At 37.1% G+C, this 25,321-nt stretch overlaps 1 protein-coding gene across 2 annotated transcripts in view; it reads left to right on the top strand.

Annotated features, from left to right (window-relative positions):
* The first annotated feature begins 2,209 nt into the window (after nucleotides 1–2,209).
* Nucleotides 2,210–25,321, top strand: part of MYBPC3 (myosin binding protein C3) — a 62,390-nt gene continuing 39,278 nt past the window's right edge. The window contains exons 1-11 of one of the 2 annotated variants that reach the window (XM_039705279.1): nucleotides 2,210–2,366; nucleotides 11,188–11,454; nucleotides 13,402–13,497; nucleotides 13,740–13,826; nucleotides 13,966–14,114; nucleotides 15,035–15,152; nucleotides 16,487–16,535; nucleotides 17,695–17,739; nucleotides 20,076–20,132; nucleotides 20,781–20,783; nucleotides 24,895–24,918. In XM_039705279.1, coding sequence (XP_039561213.1) covers nucleotides 2,342–2,366; nucleotides 11,188–11,454; nucleotides 13,402–13,497; nucleotides 13,740–13,826; nucleotides 13,966–14,114; nucleotides 15,035–15,152; nucleotides 16,487–16,535; nucleotides 17,695–17,739; nucleotides 20,076–20,132; nucleotides 20,781–20,783; nucleotides 24,895–24,918 — 920 coding nt within the window. In that variant the 5' untranslated portion in view covers nucleotides 2,210–2,341. The remainder of the gene's footprint in view (nucleotides 2,367–11,187; nucleotides 11,455–13,401; nucleotides 13,498–13,739; nucleotides 13,827–13,965; nucleotides 14,115–15,034; nucleotides 15,153–16,486; nucleotides 16,536–17,694; nucleotides 17,740–20,075; nucleotides 20,133–20,780; nucleotides 20,784–24,894; nucleotides 24,919–25,321) is intronic. The other variant, XM_039705280.1, reaches the window with a different exon arrangement.

Genomic DNA, 25,321 nt, shown 5'->3' with positions numbered 1-25,321 from the left:
TACCAGGAAAAGAAGCTCAAAATAGTGAAGTATTTCTGCCTGGATAGCTACATTTGGGCAGTCACAAGCACTTGAATACATAGCCTTTCAATAAGAAGCTGGGTAGTCTTTTTAGAAGGAGATGCTGTTAATTTTGGCTATAAATAATAAATTGGTTTTCTCTGCATAAGCCATGGTGCAGCTATCTAAAGTCGCACAGCCTGTCAACTGCAGGCCACCAAATTCTGTCATTTTTGAACTTGATTTTGAATTATGTGGTGAAAGACACTGTCTGAAGCACAGCGTAATAATTTCAGAGTAATTCTTCTGACAAGGAAGAATTTCCCTTCTCACTTTTTAAGCACAGGCCCTGAGACATTTATTACATGTTGCTTCACTGTTCTTGTACATTAGTTTCATTTGCATACAAGATGAAACTTCACAAAATTATCTAGTGTTGCAGTGCACTAGAAAGTAGTTATCACAATCAACTACACGCCCTTTTTGGGTCAGAGTAGCCATTGAAATTATAAGTTTCATTTGCATAGCAATTTTATTATTAAAAGTAGTCAAATAATAATGCAATGTAATGTAATGTAATATAGAAAATGCTAGAAAAAAGTTTACTATTACAACAATGCTGCCACCTGGTAACCTAATGTGTAATAGCAGAAAAAACATTCATTTTTTCCAGTCTTGAACATAGCAATATATTTGATATATTATTTTAAATACCATTAAAAATCACAAAATCTGTGAAGTTATTATTGGATTAGGATAATTTCCCTGCATCAGATTAAACCCTCATAGCTGTGTTTCATTGTGGGGAAGAAGTGAGACCCAAGCCCTTTGAAAGGTTTCAAGTCAAAGCAAATAGCCAAGATTTCCTGACTCCCAGTGAAATACCTCATGCACAAGAGAGCAGCCAAATACATATCATGGTAACTTGTGCTCCACCAGAAACACAGGCAATGGAAAATAAACACGGGTGACATCCTGCCCATCTTCCTCAGTCATCCATTAAAAATTGTTTCAGGGGAAGGGGAGGAAGTATTTGGCCCCAGATCAGGAGAGGTATCAGCAGTGTCTCTTGCATGTTCACATTTGTGCTATCAGCCTACTGAGAGTCAGATGTGAAAGGCAGACACAGAGTGCAGTGACTGATGTGCTGCTTGCACACTGGTCTACTCTGAACTCCACGCCAAAAGATGAAATCATTTAAAAATGAGGTTTTTACAGGATAGTAAAGCCAGGGGGAAAAATGAAAACCACACCTTTTTCTTTTTTTAAATTATTCTGTCAATACTGGTGGGGGTAAAATATACTCAATGTTTGGCCTCCAGAGTTTTTCTGGTAAAGCTTAAAACTCAAAATTGATAAACCATCATAATAAAAAAAAGAATGATTAGCCACAGTTACTATTTTGCCATATGCTAACTCTATGGATAAATAAGAAGCAATGATTGGAGCATAAAATGGCCATACAAGAATAATTTTCTAGTGAGACTCTACCCCAGATCTTTTCTATATGATGAAGCAAAATTGAAACTCTTAGAGGTATAAAACAGAACCTTGGAACTATTCCTAAAATGATATTTCAAAGAAGAAGAAGAAGAAAAAAAACTTGCTAGTTATCAAGAAACGTATGCCCTGGATCAAGTGGGTGGATGGGGAGGGAGGACTAAAACTATTTAAGTAGTGTCATGCTTTCTACTTGTGACTGCAAATGTCAGTATTGTGTAAGTGTCTCTGCAAAAGAAAGTTCTTTCCTTAAAGTTCACAGTTTGTTCTACAAATACAGTCTTTGGTTGAAGAGCTAAAAAAAGAAACGAGAAACCCAGTTTGTGAGGGGCTGTTCAACTCTGACTCAATTATGGCAAAAACAAAAATTGAAATAAGTAGTAAGAATGTAAGCAAGTGCACACTTAGAGTAAGCAGGAACCAGCACACGGGAGATGTAACCATCAGATCTAGTTTGCTGCATGTGCTGTAAACATGGCAGTGCTGGAATTCTTCATGCAGTACATGCCTGGGGCTGGAAAATGCGCTGCAGGCATGTGCAGCATCATAGTGTGCTCTGGTTTATACCAACAGACCCGTGGTAGCCAGTCCGGGGTGGCCTGAGCTCCCTGGCTCCTGGAACTGGCTATATTTATCCCAGCTGATGTAGCCTGTCAAGTGTGTCCTGCTGCTGATAAGGTGCCGTGGACAACAACGGGGGGGATCAAGGGGGAGGAGCAGGATGGGGGCTCCCATCCACCGGTTCTTTAGGGGGTCTCAAAAGCCCTGCACTCACATTCCCGGGTGACTCATACCCTGCTTTCTAGATGCAGCTGGGAGCTCCATCAGAAACAAAGAGAAGATGCCAGAGCCTGTAAAGAAAACAGGTAAGGATCATAACTGACAGGCAAAACTAAGAATGGCTTGACAGGAAAAATGTGACTAGATTATGTATTCCAGGGAAATGAGATGCCCCAAAGGATAAAAATAAACAGACAAGAAAAAGAAATTTTATTTTATTTAGTTATAAATGTAAGAGATATTGAGTGATCCTAAAGATAAACCACTAACTGCTTTGATAACCCTCAGCCAAAGAATTTTCTCAAGAGTCTTTGGATGAGAAAAAAATAGAGGTGAAACACATTTAATTCTCGGATGCTTTTAATTTCTCATTTCCTTTCCTAGTCACATTTAGGACTCTGAAAAAAAAAAAAATAAAGGCTTGTAGTCTCTCTATTGGACAGTTAAAAAGTATAAACCTCTCCTGCTTTTATTTTGGGTTTGGGGTTTTCTTCCCCTGACAATTTGTAGAAATACTATTGCCAAAAATTGATGGTACTTATTGTGAATGATATCTTTGTGAAAATGAAAGCAAATAGTACCTGGTCAGAGTTTATTCTTTCTAGTTCTTTCAACCACTGACAACAGAACTCTAGGAAAAAAAGGCAACATTGTACTGTGAAGAATGCATGCAATTTCTTTTCCCTTGCCCTCCTTCATCCTTTCCCCTTGAGCCAGAAGGTACTTAGCCCCTTTCAGGAAGCCAAGGTCACAGAGCCATAGAGAAAAATGCCAGGAAAGTATTTCAGATTTATGAATGTTTTAATTTAAAATCTTCAAATAAGGAATCATTCAGGTGCTGCCCACATAGAGAAGGCCTAGAATGGGGTGCAAGGTGCAGTGGGTCTGGTGTTTTGAGGAGGAAGAGAGCCTGGGAAGAAAAGGAAGAGACAGTTAACTTCAGGACACCTGCAGAGGAAGATGCCTCAGGAACACTTTGCGTCCACAAGTTTGGAAAAAAAAGCTGACAAAAGCTGAATTTATGATTGTTTGTCAAGTGTGAACATATTCAATAGTCAAGCCTGGAGAAACTTGTACTAAACCTGGGATTCTCCCCTTTAGAGCTTCATTGATGCCAGGCCATACCCAGAATGCCCACTACTTGAATGTACACTACAAGGTGCACGTGTTTTTAGTAATGTGCATTTTCTAGAATTAGCCAGTGCCAGCTGTGGAGACTTATTAATAATGGCCCGTGTGCTTTGCAAAGACCTGAGCAACCATTGGTCTCCTCTTAGTTTGGCCACTGAGACAATCTCCTATGGTCACAATAACAAAATAAGAATAATAATGAAGAACTTGTTAAGAACTTTCATTTGACCAAAATATTTGAAATCAGCCACTACCAGGGTCAGACCCATTACACACCCAGAGACTCCCCCATTACAACGTCCAACGCACCAAAGCATGGTCAATTCCAACAAGATTCTTTGTGTTCTCTCTGTATGATAACCCTAAAGCAACAGTGTTATCAGCAATCCTTCCATTGCATTACAAATATAACATCATTTCATGTTCATAAGGCTGACATTTCTAATGAAAGTAGATTTGTATATAAAAAAGAAATATATATTAGATCCTGTAATTGTAGACAAAACCATGAAAATATAAGCTGCAAAGTTTCAGTAATCACCCCAAAAATGAGAAAATCATACTCATATTCTGTTTTTAAAGTCACATGATTTTTAAGTTTTATTGAAATATATAATTGTTGTGAATGCAGAATAAAAGAAATATAACAGGGTAGGCAAAATCTGACAGTGACACTTGTCATTATGACCTCTGATTTCTAATGGTTTAACTGCCTTTAAATTAACATTTTCATTCTCTGTGGGTGAGAGACAATGTCTCTGTGAAGATGCCCACTTTTGCTGGCTAATGGTGAAAAGAAATTCTATCCCAACTTATTTCTCCAGAGAAATCTAACAGGTGTCTAACATCACTAGTCCTACACAGTTCTTATGAACAAACCAGACCAAACACTGGGATTATCACAGCAGGGGGAGGAAAAGCTCTTGTTACTCACTCTGACCGAGACAGGACCAGTCACATGCCTCACAACTTTTGGAGAGGATCTTCTCAGTCTCCCAGGAGACACTAATCCCTTTGGTTTTCTATTTCATGTTGTTTATACAGTTCAAGCCATTTCAAGATGGGATAATGCTGAGCACCATCTCAGGAGGCCAAATAACCATCGGGCAATTCATACTTGGATAAATCACAATTCCTGCCTTGCAGGAACTACATGGAACACCATGTAGTTAGATTACTGAAGAGCCCAAAGTCCCTAGTTGGTATTACTGAAATCTGTGCATCTGGTGTATAGGCAAAAGAAAATTCTTAATGTCAAAGAATAATCAGAACAGCTTATATCTGCTGTTTTAACAGGGCTTTTAATATGCAAAAAGAAACAAACAATAACAACCAAAAAACACCCAAAACCCCAAATAAACAAACAAATAAAAAACCCCACCCACCAAAACCCCCCAAAGATCCACCAAAACCCCCCAAAGATCCCACAAAAAACCCCAAAAATCACTGAATAAACCATTAAACTTAAAATGGTGTGGTGAAGTAGATTTTTCAACAGACATTCTTTCACTTTCAACTGTCCAACTAAAATACTTCAGGAGGAAGCACTTCTCTACTTATTTCACGAATGCCAAAAGAACTGTCTTAGCATTTGAGAAAATCTACACCATCCACAAGAGCAAGAGAATTTATAAGACCTGTAAGAGTTTAGTGTCAGAGCAAACAATCAAACTTTGAAAAGCACCACTTTTTGAAGGATTATGTTGCAGAAATTTTATGTTCTTCTCCCTTTGATTTAAACATTTCATAGTTGATCCTTGTTCAAAAGCTCACTGTTTGGAAAATTTTGATCTATTTTTTTTGTTCTGAAAATTCAGAAATGTTAAAAAAACTCCTATCATTTCCCTAACAATATTTTATGACATTAGGAGGAAATAAACTTTTTAAACACCATATTTAGTAGATAAATGGGACTTAATGGGAAGTGTGTGTTTTATTATAGCTGGAAAAGGAGAAGTCTATATTACTCACCTTCTCTGAAAATCAGTTAGCTTTTACTCAGATATTTTACAGATTGAGGATTTAGATGTTGCAGTTCTGATTAGGAAATTTCATCAAGAATTTACAAATAACTTGTAAGTACACAGAGGCAACAACAACAACAACAATAATAATAATAGTAATAATAATGTTGCATAATGAAGAGTAAACTGCAGAATTTTAGTTTGAATATGGAATAATTCATTCTTTCACATTTGCAAGCACCTAGCACAACAAAGTACTGCAACAATCTTCTATGCACCACAAGAATGCCAAAAACCCCTAAATTCATACAGACATAGTTTCCTCTTTTGTAAGTTAAGATTCAAACCAAGCTGAACATTACTATCCCCCTTTTACAGAAAGTGTGATGGATGCAGAGAGAGGTGACTGATTAGTGAAACTATTCCTCGCCTGTTGCTCATGTTGCAGGAATTTGCAATCTCAGCTGCTGAAGTAGGCAAGGAATGATAAGATTGAGTCTTTCAATAGCTTCTGGATCATGGAATGATTAAGCTTGTAATTGCAAGAAGCCACTTAGGTCCTGACTGAGGAATGTGCAGCATCTTTATATAGTTCCTCAGAAAGGCATTTACGAGCTCCATTACTGAAGTCTGCTTATCCTCAGTTGGGCTTTTAACTCGGTGCAAGAGCAAATGATACAGAGGCAAAACTAGATGCCAAGTGTAAGCCAAGATAAATTTTCAACATGAAGTCTTAACAAATAATTCCAAAAGTCAATACTGCTTTTGTAATATTATTTAAATATATTGGCCAATACATATTTTAACACCAAATACAGAGAATGTGCCATAACTCAGCTTTGTGGGAGAAACCTGTGATTATTTTGTCTATTTTCACTCATCACAAATTTCTGCTGTAGTTTCTAGCATCTGCATTCAACCAGATACATTAGAATCTCCTCAAGTATTTATACCTTCAACAGGTTTTATTTCAGAAACGCAGAAATGTAATCTGAAAATGTCATCTAACACACATTCTCCACTACCACTCTATGTAATTAAAACCACTCTTGTAGAAAACACATTTCTTGCTCACTTTCATTTCACATAGTTCACACATACTTTGAAATTCCAGTATTTCAAGAATAGCTTTTCAGCTGATGTTTGTGACTCTAAGCCAGATTATTTTGGGAGGGTTGCTAGCAAATGAAATTATTTTGGTAATTTGAACATTATTTTAATATGCACCTTACCTCCACTTTTTCTGACAATAATGAAATAAGAATTGTTCTTCTAGCTTCTAGGTTTTATTCTTATTGGAGATACAACAGTACTTAGCAGCTACCTACTAACAATTTAACGCTGTACAAAGACAACAGGAAAACAGTCTCTGCCTGAAAACACTCATAAAATTAAAGCCCAGTAAATAGATTGATAGTTCAACAAGAGAGCAAAGGAAACAAGAATTAGTACAATAGATAGGAACCTTGGTAGTAGCTTAGCCATTTCTTGGGGTTTGCATAAGAGGGTATGAAAAAGACTTGAATTTTAATAGTAATCTTGTTTGATGATGGATGTTAGAAGGATATTTCTTTAAAGCAGGTCAGAAAGTAAAGGAGAAAGCATGAAGGTGCTAGTATGAACATTTAATAAATGGCAGCAGAATGAAGGCAGAATACTAGTTTTGTTATTTTATTTAGGTGACTACTACAGAAAATTGGTTTTGGAACTGAAATTATTTCATTCTAGTTTAATTTGGCCCACAGCAAATGTATTTTATTTTTCTTCATCCTCCTGATTGAAAGACCTACCAGTAAAATTTCAAAATGCAATCTGATCACAGATCTCCAAACAGAGGTTTTTATTATTGACCAGCTAAGCTGTAACTTGTGTAACACGTCTAGTGTTATGGCTGATGTTACATCTTTAGGTCTTTGGAGAATTTTAGAGGATACAAGTTCTGGTAGCTGCAGCCTTAACCACCAAAAAGTTTCTGCAAGATAACTGCAGACCACATACAGCTGTTTCCTCTTCTGCCTGGGGTAAAATCTGCTGGTTTGTGTCACTCAGAAGTTATGTGAGTGTGTTTGCATTATGGAAGCTAGAAGTGATTAGGAAGGCCTGGGTTATGAGAGGTGAAGTGTTGAAAAATGGGTTAGCACAAAGTGGCCCCAGATTCATTTTCTTTTATTAGCTTAATGTCCCTCTTTTCTCCCTCCATTAAATCCCCACAGCAACACCAATTCCAACCCCACTAAACACACAGAGCACCTTCAACACTTTCTGTCTTCATCAGCACTGGTGACTCACATGGCTCTCTGCTCTCTGCAGAAGTGCCATGCTGTGCCAGTACAAATGTCACTTTTCTCTCCCCCTGTGCTGGGTTAGAGCACACCAGGAATCAGAGAGTTAACACAGTGAGCAGCACAGGACATCAGGTGCCCCAGCCCTATGGCTCGTCACTCGTGGGTACCTGGAGTCTGGATAAACACAGGACAGTGCCTGAGATCTGTCAGGGGCTGACACAGCATCACACAACAGGCATCACAGGCACTGGGTTTTCCACAGCCTCATCATCGTATTCAAGAGTGTTTAGAGTATGGGATGGAAACATAGAACTCAGAGGTGTGTATTGGGGTAGAAGCCAAACGTTGTAGTGAGAGACTAGCAGATGGGGAATGTGTTTCTGATAAAAGCAGGCAGAAGTGTGGTTCTCAGGGCACACCAGAAGTTTTGGATTGTGGTGTTTAGGAGTATTCCTAATGAGGAAATTCCTGAATTACATTGGTGTAACTGCATGAGGAAAAGAAAACCTCTGATCAACTTGGATTTACATGTTACTTAAAGTAACAGCCACAATGATGAGGTGGGGAATGACTGAACACTTTATCCTGTTAAGCAACTCCTTTTCTTCCCCAAAAGGAAAAAATACAGTATTCTCTTCACATGCTTGTTCAGCAATCTCTCTTCTGCAGCAAAGTAATTTCCTGTAAAATCTCTAGCCCTACATCTTCAGTTTTCCTTTGCAATAATAACAGTGAAAGATGAAAAAGAATACAGTTGGATACAGAGAAGGCACTGCCCTGCACTGACTGAATCTGAAGTACGGGAAAAAGACTCAATTAAAATCTGTGTCTCCTCTACCAGTGAAAAAGTGGGTACACAATGGTGTTCTTGCAGGCCTTTGTTCTCATGGGAGATTTTGGGCTTTTCCAATTCTGTACTTAGCAGAAATATTCACAATCATTTTAAACTGGAACTAAAGTGAGTCTTTTGTCAGGAAAGGGGGAGAGAATACAAAGAGTCTTACTTATAAACTTCTGCACATGTGTTTAGATTTCCTAAAGCCAGAAGTCTTATGTAGGGGTAGAGATTTCTCACTGTGTTCTCGCCAACAATTTTGTTCTTGTTGAGTCACCTACAAAGCAAATGTAAGAAACCTAATCACTTTACAGGGTGTGCAGCAGATCACAGAATTACTTCCAAGTATGCGTGTCATGAAACCCTGACACTGTAGGCTGGAACCTTTACAAATCACTTTGCTGTTAGGTAATTAATATATTTATAGATTCTTTTGTGCTTAAATAGAAGAGTGATGATAATAGCACTCAAGGACTGAAAACTTGCCTCTTTGCTGCTTTGTCTGTAGAATCATAGTGAAAGAAGCCAGCTAGCCACTAGTGGAGTGGGTCCCAGAACTGACCTGTCTCCCCAGTGTGCAGCAGCCTGGCCACCTTTGCAGGCCTTTGGAATCCTGCACGTCCAGCCTGCTGTACAGTAACCCTCTGCAATTATTCAGGATACACTGCATCAATGCACCCCTTACCCTGCTGTGTTATTTACAGAAGTGAAGGACAGTACCTAAAGGTGTGCAGCTGGAAACAGACAGCCCGTGTAGGACACTACAGTACATAGTCCTATATCCCACAAAGCACTATATTTTTAAAGAACTATTGCACCAGATTAGAAAAAACCTCAATAATAAGCATGCAGGAACATTCCACTCCCAGGTGAAATTTCCCACACTTTTAACAGGGAAGGAAACCATGCAGAAGAATAAAATAGGAGGTCAGTCAAGGCTTTTCTAGGCTCATTGAAAACTAAAATTATGTTTTCATCAGAAATATAAAATGGGGGGGGGAAGAATAGAAATTGAAACTATGTAATTTTGGTTTTTATATAATGAAGAAAAGCAAAATTCAATCTTTACTAAATTCTAAAAGTGTTTGTAGTTCATATTTTAACTGATGCTGAAGAAGGTTCGAATCATTTGTAAAAAAGTGCAAGAAGCATGAATTGTATTATGGCTAAAGACCAAAGGCCATCAGATGAAATCTTTGCAGATGTAACTCCACTAAAGTCAACTAAATTATGCAGTCTGAAAACATGGTACAGAAATAGAGATTTTATAAAAAGAATAGAGTGTATTATTAATAATATACCATTTACATGAACTAAAGCACCTATTTGAACATGAACATAAGCTTTGTTTTATTTTAAAACATTTTCATGCCATGTTCCTTTCAATTTTATAAAGCAGAACTAAAAGTTCAAAGCTAATTATAACTGTTGTTGTGTAGTTTGGAAGAATTCTTGTGGCTGCCAGAGGAGTAGAGCCATAGACAATTTGCCACAGAGGTGACTGGTAAAATTAGATGTGATAAAATTACTAGTATTTTATAAAAGTGTAGTTATACAGGGGTGAGTCAATAGAAAGATGACAGAATGATGCACAAAAAACCATGCAGTATATGAATCAGAATGTTAATTACTGGTATTTTTATACATCAACATAGCTCATGGCAATTAGCAAATGATTAACAGATTTTATTAAGACAAAAAACATTAGCATGAAATTAAAAACTTGATTCAAAATAAAGATGAAGAAATATAAATAAATAAATCATGTTAAAGAAATTAGTAAAATAAAAGTTACTTAAATAAAACCTAATCTTGAGAGAGATTAGGATACTCATTACTTGTTTACAGTTTCCTCTCTGCTGTGCTACTTTGATTGCATATGAAGTAAAACATCATTTGGTTTATGCTTGCTCACCCTATATATTAATAATGTCATTAATTCTCCTTATAAGCTTCCTAAATGTTTCTTGACACATTGAGGAAATATTTTAATCTACACCTTTAAAGTAATTAGAAAACAAATTGTTGTAGAGTGTCATGTAGGCAAGTACTTCAACTTTTAGTGCTGAAGTAAACTTCTGAATACAAACAGCAATTGATATCATTTTAGCTGGTATGAAATTACAAAGGTCATCACAGGAATGTGAATTCCTTTCCACTAAAGCCTTCATCAGTCAAAACAGAAGGACTAAAGATGAGCCATTAATTCCTCGTGGTGTATTAGGGCACAGGCTACTGCACCAGCTACAGTGTTGTGGAATCCTGATCTTCTGTAACAACCATATTAAGCCGCTTTTAGGACAAAATTAATAATTCTAGATGAAAGTGCATGGCAAATTAATGTAGACAGCTAGATATGTAAGAATATATTCCCTGCCATCTTGTCATCAACCAAAACATTCACTTATGACAAATCAGAGCTCAATATGAGGAAAAAGAAAGAGGAAGACTTTTTCTATCCATTCCACTTTATTTCATGACAATGTGGAGGCGATATGATATCTCAGTCAGACACAGAACTTGATAAACTCAGAGGCAATTCCACAACTTCTCTGTGGAAAGTGTTGTAATTTATAACTTGCATGGGCAGATGGGAGAGAAAGGAGACAGCTGCTGCAGCCACAACAGCTGACTCCACCAGATATGCCACAACTGCAAAACAGATTTTAGTGAGCCCTCTCTCTTTTTTTAGTTTCTGCATTTACCAAGAAGCCAAAGACAACAGAGGTGACAGCCGGAAACACAGCTGTGTTTGAAGCAGAGACAGAAAAGTCTGGCATCAAGGTGAAATGGCAGCGAGCTGGCACAGAAATTACTGAAAGTGAAAAATATGTCATCAAGTCAGAAGGCAACAAGCATTCACTGACAATCAAGAATGTAGGAAAAGAAGATGATGTGACATATGCTGTAATAGCTGGAAGTTCCAAGGTCAAATTTGAACTCAAGGTCAAGGAACCAGGTACATCATTTCCTATGCAGGTCTGGTTTCATCAGTATTTCCAGTCCCACATGCAACCTTCACAGATAAAGCCCATGGAAATTAGCCTATTTTAACACTGTAAAATTTCTCTACCAGCAATACACCTATTTTACCCAATTATTTGAAGCTGCTAATTCATATTAAGCTGAGGAATACATTTCCAGTGGCTGAGACACCTCTTTCCAGGTGTCAGAAGTCCACAGAGAAGAGATCATAGGGGAAATGTCAATTCTTTAGAGTTCTGTCACGCTTTTACACTTAATTACTGAAAAGCAAAGCAAAGCTAATCTAACCCTCACCCTGACCTAAACTAAGATGCCTGATTTTAGGAGTGGGATTTTCTTATAATAATTTAATTTAAATACAAAATTGTAATGATTACAAGTTATGCTGTAATATTTCTAGAAGCTCATACATTCCCCAAAATTGTCTCAAAATCTCCTGCTACCAAAAATGAGTATTTCAAGAGGAGCTTGAATATGAAGAGTAACATTTGTATTATTTGTGTATCTCCCATTATTACTACCTTTGTACACTTTAAAAGACCAGTTACATGGAAGTTTCAAAAACTTTCCCAGGTTTTCCTGGGAATAAATTTAAAGAGTCAAATTTCCTGGAATTTTCTCATGAAAAAGTATCTGAAGATGCTTAGGATAGATGAAATTACTAATTTTTTGAAACATTTTGACCTTCCATATCCCTTTTTCCCCTCCAAAATTGTATCCATTTACCACTTCTGGTATTTGACATTTTGCTTTTTAACTTGGTGAAAAGCCCCAAACTCAGATTGTTTATATCACTTCCTTTTCTTTGCTATCACTGTTTATTCTAGCAACGTAATGAGACCTTGTGAGACCTTCTGGTCAGCTGAAAAAAAAATGGAGGAATGTTTAACATGCCTCAAGATGTCCTGTTCCATATGCAAAGACAGGGCATGACAGAGTATGCGTAAGGGAAAATCCTGGTATGGATTAGGACAACTTGACAGCTGTCAGAACATGCAGAAATATGGTCCTGCTGACTATCTCATCCTGAAAGCAAACTGGTCCATATTGAACTCATTACATTTTCCTCATTGTCTTTTAGGTTAGTTCCATGTAGAGGCTGCTACAGGCAGAAAACTTGCAAATAATGCTGTGGAGCACAGTGGAGTAGAGTTCGTAATGTTACAGAGTAATTGGATTGCTCATTATTATTTGGAAGTGGCTCCACTACCTACAGAGAAAAAATATCTTGCTGCAACTGATCTATTTCAAGAAATTCTACCTCCCTCCATCTGCTCCAGTTGCTCACTCCTACTCCATTTTCAGACAATTCTGTCTTCTCCATTGTGCCAAATGCATTTGCCTAAATTTGTCTCTGAGGTCATGGTTTAATTGAGAGGATACAAACTTCCATAAGCCAGGGGAAGACATTACAGATGGATTTTTAAAATACTTAATCCATATTGTTTACTAGCAGTGTCTAGAGCTTTTTCCAAGCTGCAGACAACAATTGCCTTTGTAACATTACATTCCAACAGCATCATTAAACAAAATCTCATGAATAAGCAAACTGTTTACAAATATAAGAATTACATCCTTTTTCATTACCTTTTCTGTTTAGAAACTGACAGTAGTTACTTTAGTTTACTGACATTTGCAACAAATAATAGCATTATTCATCATGTGACAAGTTTCTAAACATCAAGACTACAGAATTTTAAAAACCAGGCATTAGTTCTTTCTGAGCTCAGCAAAAGAAAAAGCCTCATCATCCAGCTTCAGTGGGCCCTTTCTGCTTCCAGCACATCCTCTAAGCTCTAGGAAACAACAGCTAATTTCTCTGCATTTCCTAAAATATATTAAAGGCTGTTCTTTTGCAAAATTTCTTCAAAAAGAAAGAGGAAATAGACTTTCTCTAACCTTGGCTTACATTCATTTCCAGAAAAGAGTGAGACAGTCACTCCTGCAGAAGCTGCTCCAGCCCCAGCTGCCCCAGAGTCACCTGCTCCACCAGCAGAAAGCAGCCAAAACACAGAAGGTAACAGAGAATTAACATTGGCATCAAGTCTGGTTTATTAGCAGAGGGGAAGAACATCCACAGGCACTCCTTAGTGTGAGATAGTGACAGTAGATGAAAACAGATCAGGGAATAAGCAGATAGGGAATAAGGAATTTCAGAGGCATAAGAAATCTACTGAGAAATTTTAAAATTAATTGACTAGTTCACTATATAGTTTGATGCCAAAAAAATCTGAATAGTAATTATGATGTTTATTTCAGTTTCATCTGCTGAGACACACCCAGAAGAACCTCTGGACCCCATTGGGCTCTTTGTGGCACGACCACAGGATGGAGAAGTTACTGTTGGTGAGTGCAAAATGTTAGTCAAGTGAAGTTTGTAAACTACCTGTTGCTTGACTATTAGCTCTCCAAGTATAGAATGACAGCAGTGATACAACAGATAAACATAACTGATAATCTTACTTTAATCTACTTCTCCTACAAGGTGGAAACATCACATTCACTGCCAAAGTTGCAGGTGAGAGCCTGCTGAAGAAGCCATCAGTGAAATGGTTCAAAGGAAAGTGGATGGACCTGGGAAGCAAAGTGGGGCAACATCTCCAGCTACATGACAGCTATGATCGAAACACCAAGGTACAACTGGCAGAGTAGGGTTCTCAGTCTTCTAGGCACTAATCTTTAATCTTAAGAAAATAGAAACTAAAATAGGACTGTTTTGATGTTAAGGTACCCAAAGCAACACACAAGGCTGTACTTATCCACAGAAGTCTGTGTTTCAACCACACTGACACGAGACAAGCTCTACATACAGACTCTTGCATACTTTATCTATGGTGAAATGAGAAAACATCTGGAGGACTGGGGGAGTAGTTTTGCACTTTCTACTGCAGGATTCCCTTCATCTTCCCCCTCAAGAAACTTGGTATATTTAAGAGAAAACAATCTGACAGCTATTTAAGCATAGTCTATCTTGGTCTTAATAGGTCAATCATTCTGCTATTAGTGCTGGAATTGATTGCTCTCTTGGCTTCTCTAGACTGCTAGCTGAGTAAGACCCATTTTTTACGAGAAATTTGTCCAAAGGCACCTGAGCAGCAACATGAGTCTGTGCCACAACTTTGTTTCCTCTGTGGTACATGAGCCACTACCACCCTCTCCTGGATGGAGCTGGACAGGCTCCTCACATGAGCCACTCCTTTCACTGAATTCTGGCATGTTCTGCATACGGTCTGGGAAGAGGATAAACTGATTAGTGAAAGCTTTATTGCTGTTTCCAATGCACATGCAATTAGTGTGTGCCCCAGCAGAGTTTGGTATCTTTGTATCCTCAGGAATACCTGTACTGACAGCACTCTTCAGCTGTTTCTACTGAATTGGGGAGTATAGGCAATTTTTTGTTACAGTAATGAGTTGGACACTCACGAGGTTCTTAGTTCTAAAAGGACACAAAGACATAGTTCATCCTTTGTCTATTTCTCTTCATTAATTCCCTCTCTCAGGTTTCACCATTTCACTTTCTAACTTAATTATTGTATCATTGGTGTCTCTTCTAGGTGTACACCTTTGAAATGGAAATCATAGAAGCAAACATGACTTTTGCAGGAGGGTACAGATGTGAGGTGTCTACCAAGGACAAGTTTGATAGCTCTAATTTCAGCCTGACAGTAAATGGTAAGGTGAATTCCTTCCATCTATTTTGTTTTATCTTCCTGCACCTGTATTTTTTTTTTCCTGTCCACCAACAGTTCTTTCTGGTACATAATGGCTACTAGAAAAGCAGAAATCTGAAGTACAGACCTGAAGATTTATAGAGGAGAATGGGATTGGGATCATTAGAAATACCACTTGGTTGTCACTCTGGTCAGAACTGTGATGCTCTTAAAGAAAGCACACAGAAAGATACAAAACTGCCCACCTTTTCTCTGTCTTTATTCTGGTTTCAGATTCATTCTTTCATGAAGTTTAATTCCACTAGAATAGAAGTTCATTCTTATTTTGGCAAAAGTTCAGCACTAAAAATGGGTATTTGAAAAAGATAGGTTTAGACATGTGACACTATTGTCAATTCCTTTTCCCTTCCTATATAAATAAATTCAACTCGTACAGAAGCACCTTGTGAGATAAAATTGCTGTAAGAGCAGATGACTCATTTTATTCAATGCATGGTGCCACCCTCACAAGTGCTATACTGAAAAGTTTATAAAAATTTCAACATCAATTTGCCTTAAGTGTGGGAAAGTTTAAGTAAAAGAGTATAAGCATGGACTGCCTAAAAGAGCTGAATATTTGGACCATTTCTGGTTTCAGCAATTCTATTGAAGGGGCTGCAACATTAACTTGTGTCCAGCTACCAGTGAACCTAATGATAAGACAAAAGTTAATTAAGTTATTTGATCATCAGTGTCAATTTTTGTAGTTTCACTAGATAGGACTCACAAGACTTCAGAGCAGCAACTGAGAACAGTTTTTCTCCCAGCAGCAGCAGCACACCAATTTATGCCAATAATGTAATAAAATTCTCTCTATACAACATCCTCAATTAAGTTTCTGTACAGAGGTACAGAATAGTTCCTACACAGTTCCAGGAATTTACCTCTGCTGTCAGAGGATAGATTATAATTTATTATTAATAATAGTATTCAGTTGATGTCCAGTCATATTCTCATTAGGGTTTAAATACTCTGTGAAGACACTATTGAAATTAAAATTTTGCAGTAGGAGAATTGACAAGCAAGAGATAAGATAGTCTATCAGGCTCCAGGTTATTACGAAACATGAGACAGAAATAAGTTATCAAAAAACCACTCAATGTTGAAAGCTAATTAGTGAAGGTTACATGCCTAAAGATGATGGGTTAATCTTCCAATATGCAATTAATCACAATTTACAATATAACAATTTATTTCTAAAAATGTTGGCAAAGGAAAAGTTTAGAATATTTAGTATATTTTTGCATTTTGTTGACTTGCTTTGCCATTTTCCTTCATTATTTTTTGTCACATCAGAAGCACCTGCAAGTGGAGACTTGGACATTCGAGCTGCCTTCCGCCGCACGTGAGTACACACAACAGAAACCTGTCTAGATCAGGCTGCACATCCTTGTGGAATTCATTACTTTCCCAGATAAAACCAGCTGAAAGCAAAGCTGTTCTACAAACAAACACAAAGATACAGAGGTCTACTAAGAAAATATTTCTACTATTAAAATACTATACAAATCCTGGAAATAACCTAAGACAGTTTGGACTTTGTGCTAGTGTAATAATAATGCTTGCCTTCAATTAGGCCATCCATAATGTATATAATTGTAACAAGAACTTCAGCACCTTTTTTCCAGGCCTGCAAAGAGCACTCCAGATATAGACCAATAGAGATGGAAAAGATATTGTGTGATGCTGGTCTTGATTTTGTCTGGCTTATATGTATCTTAGTACAAACATCTGCATTTGCTCAACAAGGACAGTGGAGTTCAGTGTGAGCTCTGCAGGCAGCAGATGACTGATAACGTTCCTGCAAGCATTTTGATTGTATCTGTTTTCATGGTCTGTACCTGTATTAGTTGAATGAAGACAGTGACATTGTGAGTGGTGAAAACTCAGCTATATGTAATCTTAGATATTAAAGACTGGTGTTGAAAAAGCCAATCTCCCCCCATGTTTAATACTTTCTGATGTCTCTCTTACTGGAAGATTCACAAAATTGGTCAGATTTTTTTCTAGTGTTATACATTAATATGTGCTCTCTTTTTCCTTCATGCAATAATAAATAAGTTTCTATTTTAGTTTTTATATGTATTTTTGAAAAGTTAAAAGAATATTTTTACATCTATTTCTCTAAAGGACACAAATCATCTGTGGCAACTCCTTGAGTATTTCTCTATAAGCCCTATTTTTATATGAGAATTTTTCTAACATTTATCACAAAGAATTAAACAAGGCTAGCAGAATTTGTCTACAGTTAAGTCCATCTGTAGGTAGCTAATCAGCCTCGCTGTCAAATAGTGGCCACTCACTGCATTGTATTATTTCACTGCAGTGAAAGGAGAGATTCTCTTCTTGTTAGCACAATTAAGAGAATTCTGAATCAGTTGGAGGAGAGTGCAGTGAGAGCAGCTTCAGGCTGTTCAGATTGTCAGTTTCTCCTGTAAGAATGAAGCCAGATTTTGAACGGAACTGCTTAAATCTGAAGTTTTGTCTTTGATACCCTCACTCAGGAGCCTAGCAGGAGGGGGGAGACGGATGACTTCAGCTTTTCTCAGGTAGTCACTGACTGTGTCAGTAGACAAACTCAAGTCTTACAATGAACTGTCTCTCTCTGCTTAGGAAAGAAAAAATAAACAAGCCCACAGAATTAAGATGCAGCTTAAATTTCAAATAAATCACTGTTTATAATGTGTAGTATTTATGAGATTCATACATACGAATAAGAAGTAATGTAAGACAAAAAAAGAAAAATTAAAAAGATAAAACATAAGAATATAAAAAGATAGATAAAAACAAATAAATAAAGAAAAGAGTAGCTTGGTAGATCAGTGAGAGGCAGATTCATCTAAAGAAATCGCATGTGTTTGGCAAGTGACATCTCACCCTTGTCAGAAGAAAAAAAGTAATTTTAAATTATATGCATGTCTGGCCTCTCTGTTTTACATGTTTTCCTCTCTACTGAGCACATTTTGACTAAAATTGCTGTTGCTCACAGAAATGTACCAACACAACTGAAAATCTGTTGTTTCCTGGCACATTCCTTATCATATTATCATTAAAGTTTTCACTCTCTGCCTTTTGCTCCTAATGTTTTCTACTACAGCAAAAACAGGAGTTCTGAGATTAGACTTAACTATATGCATGTTAAAGCAATTATTAGTCTTATTCGTCAAAAAAGCTAAACCTTGATTGCTGGTCTTTCCTGAAACTTTAACTACCACTTGTGAAACAATAAGGTGAATAGTTATTCTCCTAGCTGTAGACCTGATTTGCTGAATATTTGATCACAGGAAATCCTTTCCAAATTTGGGATTACAATAGTTACTTTTATGTACAATTTATGCCTGCAAACATGCAAATTCTTGTGAAAGTAGGGCCAAAACAACACTTTTCTCTTTGAGCCTTATACCAAGGAAATGATCCTTTCCAGTACTGTACTATTCTGAAAGTAATTAAATATGTAAAACTGGGATTACAATAGTTACTTTTATGTACAATTTATGCCTGCAAACATGCAAATTCTTGTGAAAGTAGGGCCAAAACAACACTTCTCTCTTTGAGCCTTATACCGAGGAAATGATCCTTTCCAGTACTATTCTGAAAGTAATTAAAGATGTAAAAACAGTATTTTCTTATCAAAAGATCTCTTCTCACAGCATATTTCAAATTACATAGACTCTAAACTGTTCTTTACCCTTATATTCTTTAGCAGCACAAGAAGCTTGGCACTCATTTCTGTTTCATTTTTTTAACTGTTAAAATGCCCATCATTTTTCTGTTGAGGCTGTTTTCTTATTTCTAAAAATTCTTGTTCCTGCAACACTGAGTTTTCCCAACACTTTGATTTATATTCTATAGACACACTGCTTTTTTCTGAAGCAGCTAGGACTGGTGTGGACAGAGGCAGCATTATGGTCTGCAACTACCACCAGTACAACTGGAAAGAAAAAATTCTGCTTATGAAAGAATAATTAAATGCAAGGTATTACTTGTATGGAAAAAATATGAATACTGTGAGATGGAATCACCAGATTCTTGCACTCAAGACAACAGAGATGTTAAAGAGCAGCTGGTCATTGATGATAGTAGACTGGCTGAGATGAAGAAAATACATTTGGGCTTTCTAAATCCTGTCTGAATGCAAAGATGACCCTTTTTTAGGAATTAAATCTAAAGAAGTGATTGTAGTGACTTTATGCTGTTTCCAGAGTAGGTCAGTATTACAAATGTTCAGAAGCACAGCTAAAACCCACTGGATCAGAACACCAAAAATAACATTGTGCATTCCATCTGAGTTTACCGTATGCAACGGGCAGAACCACACATCAAAAAACTCCTGCCTGGTGCTTCTTGTTTTCACAGACCAACTCACCACAACATTGCTTGCCATGATGCTTGTTGAGCAAAGGCACATTGAACTGAAAGGCAGATCACAGAATTCCTCCTTCAACTCTCCCAGGCACCAATGATGTGACACTTTTTTTTCAGTGTAATGAATTCTGGTAACACAAAAAGCCTCAAGAAACCACCCCAACTGTAAACAATATCCACACTCCTGAAAGACAGAGGAAAGAAGGAAGCTTCTGCAACACCTCTGTGATAATGAATACATTCCAAATCAATATGATGACCAAATTAATACCCTGTACAACTTCTTGCACAATCAGCACAGAAAAAATACAATTTCATTACATTTATTTTTAAACCCAAATGCAAATTAATATGAACACAGAGCCTGCTTAAGTCACTTTCCATGTCAATGCACATTCTAATTAATTATAAACCCATCTACTACTCCCCTACAAAAATGTGTCATCTATATAATGTTCTAGTCTCACAAGCTATTCGCACTTCCTTCTGAAACTAATTATGGCTTTCTATTACTGTACAGTACCGAGGGACATGATGATGGGGCAGAGTTTAATTTCAGCTCCCTACTGAAAAAAAGGTGAGTAAAAAAATCCATAGACTTAGAGAAATAAGGCTTCTGTTGAACAACTCTGAAACGCCAGAACTGGAATAAGTGAAAGTTTCACAAACTCAGAATCCTTGTCATTTTCCTAAAGCAGCTCTAAATGGAAAAAGCATGACAGGTAATTATGGCTACTTTCTGAAATATACAGCATTTGCTGTATTTCTACTAGGTTTATACAGGGGGGGAAAAAAAAAAAAGGAAAAAAAATTATCTTTCCCAAGATAGAAAAGGCCTGGACTCACGTAATTACATGTTTCCAGCAGCTCTTTTCATGGGGGCAAGGGGGGGATTAAAATGCCTATTTATAATGCTGCCCTATTAAGAACCAAGATTTTTTTGTTAGATACCTAAATGTAACTATTACACTGTTCAACAATATATTATCAATTATATAGATATTCTAAGTTGCATAAATATGACAAATATGTTTTACTCTTCCAGTTGTAATTTGTATTTGTTTCTGTTACTTTTACTTTCACTTTTCTTTTTTTCTTTGCTGTAATTTCTTCTCTAATTCTCATCTTTCCTTGATGCATCTGTTTTCATAACCTGTTTACTTATGCTCTTCTCTTTTTACCAAACTCTTAATCTGAATGTTTCGGATTCCACTGTTGCCAACAGAGAGTAAGCTTTCTATTTAATTATATTATAAATGCATGGGTCAGACTGAATATAAGAACCCCGTGGTTTGAAATAATGCATGCATCCATCTTTGTCTTCTTTACATGTAGAACACGACAGAAATTGCATAGTGTGAAAGAAAATGATTGACTGCTAATTTCTGAGACAGAAAATCTTTTAAACAGTTTTAAGGTTAAAATTAAGACAATTTCATACAATCAAGGCATTTCTCTGGATGTCCTTTGGTTTCAACCATCACTTTCTTTCATACAACCAGTTTTAAAATTTCCTTGAATTTCCAGATTTTCTCAATAACCTGCTGCTTTGTATTCCTGTTGTCACAGTATTTAGAATCAGAAAAATCATTTGCATAATATTGTTGCCTATCAAATAGGTGATGAAGTTCTGCTTGCTTCTTTCTTTCACTGACCCTGGCCACTCACTCTGTCTTTCCAGCACCTGAAACTATATAAAAACTTGTCACTTAGATTCATGTTTTGCAAGTCTAAACTCTCTCAGTTTAAGTTTCCACAATCAACTACTTGGATGAGTGTTGTTGTGAATCTGTGTTCAGTCTCTGCTCAGGCAGTGGTAACACTATTTATAAAAACTGCTTTATCCTCACAAAGAGTACAGGATCATGCTGACAAATTAAGTAACTTCCTACAGAAGGCAATAAAGCCACAATGGCCTCAGGTTAACTCACCCAAACCTCAGTGGGGCAAACAAGGCCACACGCTGCACAGCCCCTGTGTCACACTGCACGCAGGGCATCTGTCTGTGGGTCAATCCTGGCTTTGCAGTAACACCCAAAGCAGAACACTTCAGGGGGACAGAGATCAGACAGAAAAAACACCTTTCTATAGCTGGCATGGATATCCAAGTTTCTTGTTCCAGGATGAACCCAATTTGTTGTAAACAGACTCTAGTTTCCATAGAAGATGTAAGCATAAAACAATTGCTTGTCCTCTTTATAAAATTTGAAATAAATGAAAACCAGCATGAAAATATTTGCATCATTACATACAGGGTTTCCAGCTGGAATGAGGTGCTGAGTACTAAAAGCCTCTCTCCTCATACCTTTCTCTTTTGCTTTCATAAATAGTTTTGAGCAATAATCAAACTCAAAAAAGCAGTAACAATCTTCAGTATTTACAGAAATGTTAAATTTATTGATTTAGCTATTTATTATTAATTAGGCTAGAAACATGATTTCTTAAAAGAAGCTTATAAATTTCACTGCATTTTAAGTTTCTGCCTTTTATTGACTTAGCAAATCTCTGCCTAGTGAATTTAATATATATTAATATAAATTCACTGCTTATAGTTGTTTTTCACAGCCACTTCAGAAGTAATTTGTGGACTCTTCAGTCTTTGCACACCTCAGGCTGAAGACCACTTATATTAATGAGAACAGATAGGCATAAAATCTCATAATGGAATGAAATAATTCTTCACGAAAACAGAACAGGAAAAGGGATCTCATGCTGGGGAACTCTCAAGAGCTATGCAGATTCAAACAGAATCAAGAATTATTCTTTTACCATTTCTGCTTTCTTACACCATTTTACAAGTGTACCTCAATCCACAGGTAATGATCATTCTATAATAAATAGCTTCACTATAATAAAAAGCTTCATTTAACACTGTATCTCCTATCACTGTAATTTAATTAACTGGTGTTGACATACAGATGTCATGGGCCAAGGAGAGGTCATTGGGAAGAGGAAGGGAACAGCTGTCACAGGACTATTAAATGAGATAGTGAGCAGAGACCTTGAAGGAGGTGACAGCTGACAGGGTCCAATCAGTTGACAGTAACTGGATAGGAAGGAACCATTTCTGGGATGTACAAAACTATTTTTAACCCCTCCACATATGTTTAAAACATATCAGCTGCATATTCCATTTACAGCAGGTTCACTGAGCTGCATCTTGATGCCCCCAAGTGCATAGCTAACCTATGAGGTGATCTCTGTGAATAAGGATCCCCAGCATCAGGGAGAAGAGCAGAGGAGGGGCAGAAACCTCATGAGTCCAAGTGCTCTCCTACATTTCATACACTGCTTAGTTCCTGTTGGTAGTGGAGGAGTACAGCACCTCTGGGCAAACTCTGTGTCTTTCTGTGATCAAAGAGAATAATTTAACAAATGCAAAATAGTGAAAAGGACTGCTGGGATGGAGAAAATTTTGATCAAAGGAAAACACTTTTTTTCTTTCCATTTTCAGAACTCAGTTAAACAGAAATTACAACCTCTAGCTTTTAGTCCCATTTTGCATGAAACTCAAAAGCCTTTTATTTTAATTTTAAACAATTAGCATTTCCTAGGAAGAGACTATATTCTTTCTAATGTTCAAACTTCTTAGATTGCATACACCAGAACAGTACTGCAATATAAAACAATGGGATGACACTGAGTAATGGAAAAGCCAAAGCAAAAACTAGGGAAGTCTTCTCAGTAGTGAGAGATATTAGACTTCTTTGGGACTCCTTTGAAATTGGAAGATTTTTCTCATTATGTACTTAAAAATAACTCTCACAAAACATTTCTGAAATCTCCATGAATGGTCCTACCTGCAAATTTCCAGATATAGAGTGTGTATATACAGACAAGCCTATAAGTAGTCAGATAGAGAAACTACCAATATTTATATAATATCTTAAGGAATATGAAAATATTTGAATCTCTTAAGTCTTCCTTATTTCCTATGATTTTATATTTTGTAGATACAGTTTCTTGACAGAAGTTTGACTGTACTAGTAAAGAATTAGAAACACATTAGAAAATTATATGCCCTTAGATTTATATAGTACTTAGTATCTAATACTTATATAACTTATATATTTTAACTTATATATATTTAGAAATATTTGAAAGCCACTCCTTGACATGATTAGGGCAACAAGGCCAAAAGAACTGCTTATGTAAAAAAAATCTTGATCTATGCGGCAAATCAGTTCAGTTTGCCTGTCTCCTGCTAAGCAAAACTTAAAACTATTTGTAGCAGCCTCAAACTAAACGATAGGTATGTAGAAGAGGAACCCTGGTAAAAATTTTTGGTGATGAAGATGCAGTGTTATGGCAAAGCAAATACCCAATGTGCTGCCCTTATCATTGACACTCCAAACTTCAGCTCCTCCTATCAATTCAGTGAGCGCTGGTGAGGGCTTTGGGCTTAGCGAGTGCTAAACCACTTTGGAGATATGAGATATTGCCTACCACATTGCAGCTCAGTCTCATGGAGCTGAAATCCCCTTTCTTGCTTCCTTTCTGTTCAAGACCTACAAAGTGCTGGAAATTCCAAGCTTGGACTGCAGCACTTTAATAAACACACCGCTCCTATTGCAAGCAAGCACTGTTTTGACAATAAAAGGAGTACCAGAAATGTTTGGTTATATCTACTGTCTGGACGAACTGCAGTAGTACTGTTAATTAGCAATATTTCTCACAGACTAATTGGACTGTTATTTTCCTGCAAAAAATGGAAATGCACCCAATAACAATGGAAATACACCCAATAACATTCCACTTTCCTCTGCCTCACCTGTTGCATAACTCGTCTTCTTGTTGGGGTTTACCACTGAACATGACTGTATTATAAGGGTGTGTTCTGCTGGACCAGAATCTGCTTGGTGCTGGTGATAGAAACAACAGCCACAGGAAGTTCTTTCTCCTAAGAATTTTTTAATTTAAACATTTTTTTAAAAATGCTACTTCTTCCATCATTTCTCTATTTACCAAAATGCAAACTGTGAAGGCAAAAATGCCATGATGGCAGGGGCAAGTAGTTATTTGTTTCCCTGGAAGGTGATCAGCAGTAAGAAGGAATAAACAGAAGTGTTTGCACTTAGCATATGAATCCCACAGTGGAACTGTACGTACAAAGTGTGGGAGAGAGTTTGATTTCAGTATGGATCAATATTTCCCTCAAGCCCTTTTCAGAGCATTTGCATGAATTCCTTCCTCTCCCTGCTACTGAAGCACAGACATGCTCTGCTAAGGGTGAAGATGAGATTCATGGCTCTTTTGCACTAACACATGATGCCCTTTCTCTTGCCCCTGGGATGCTGTGTGTTGTCCCACACGGTTCTCGGCGTCCTTCTGGAGTACAGCAGCTTCCTGCGCCCTTCCAACCGGTAAGGTCATGCCAATCTCTTTTTCTATTTATGATCTTTCAAACAAAGATATGATGGCAGATAAAAAAAAGAATGCCTCTCCCAAAGCCAGACAGCCAAATATTCCACTAGCTTTACTAAACCAAACGTTCATTCTTTCATAATCACTGGTTCTTTGGCTAAAATATAAATAAGCCGTTCATTGTAAATGCTGTCTTCTTTGCTTCTACTCACTAGTCTCTTTATGTTTTATAGATTACTACAGGCAACAATTTTCTTCACAGCAGACGATAAACCTTAATAACCTGTGATTCTTTTTAATGAAGATAAAAATTGTCCTGAGTAGAAAAGGATATGCCTCTTATCTACATAAACCAAGTGCCTTTTTCTAAGATGCTGCCAGCATATCAATTCAGTTCCTTGC

Source organism: Passer montanus, unplaced genomic scaffold, assembly GCF_014805655.1.
Source record: "Passer montanus isolate IOZ18808 unplaced genomic scaffold, ASM1480565v1 scaffold18, whole genome shotgun sequence".
Taxonomy (NCBI): Eukaryota; Metazoa; Chordata; class Aves; order Passeriformes; family Passeridae; genus Passer; species Passer montanus.
The sequence above is the reverse complement of the archived record's forward strand: the minus strand, read 5'-3'. Positions and strand labels throughout refer to the sequence as shown.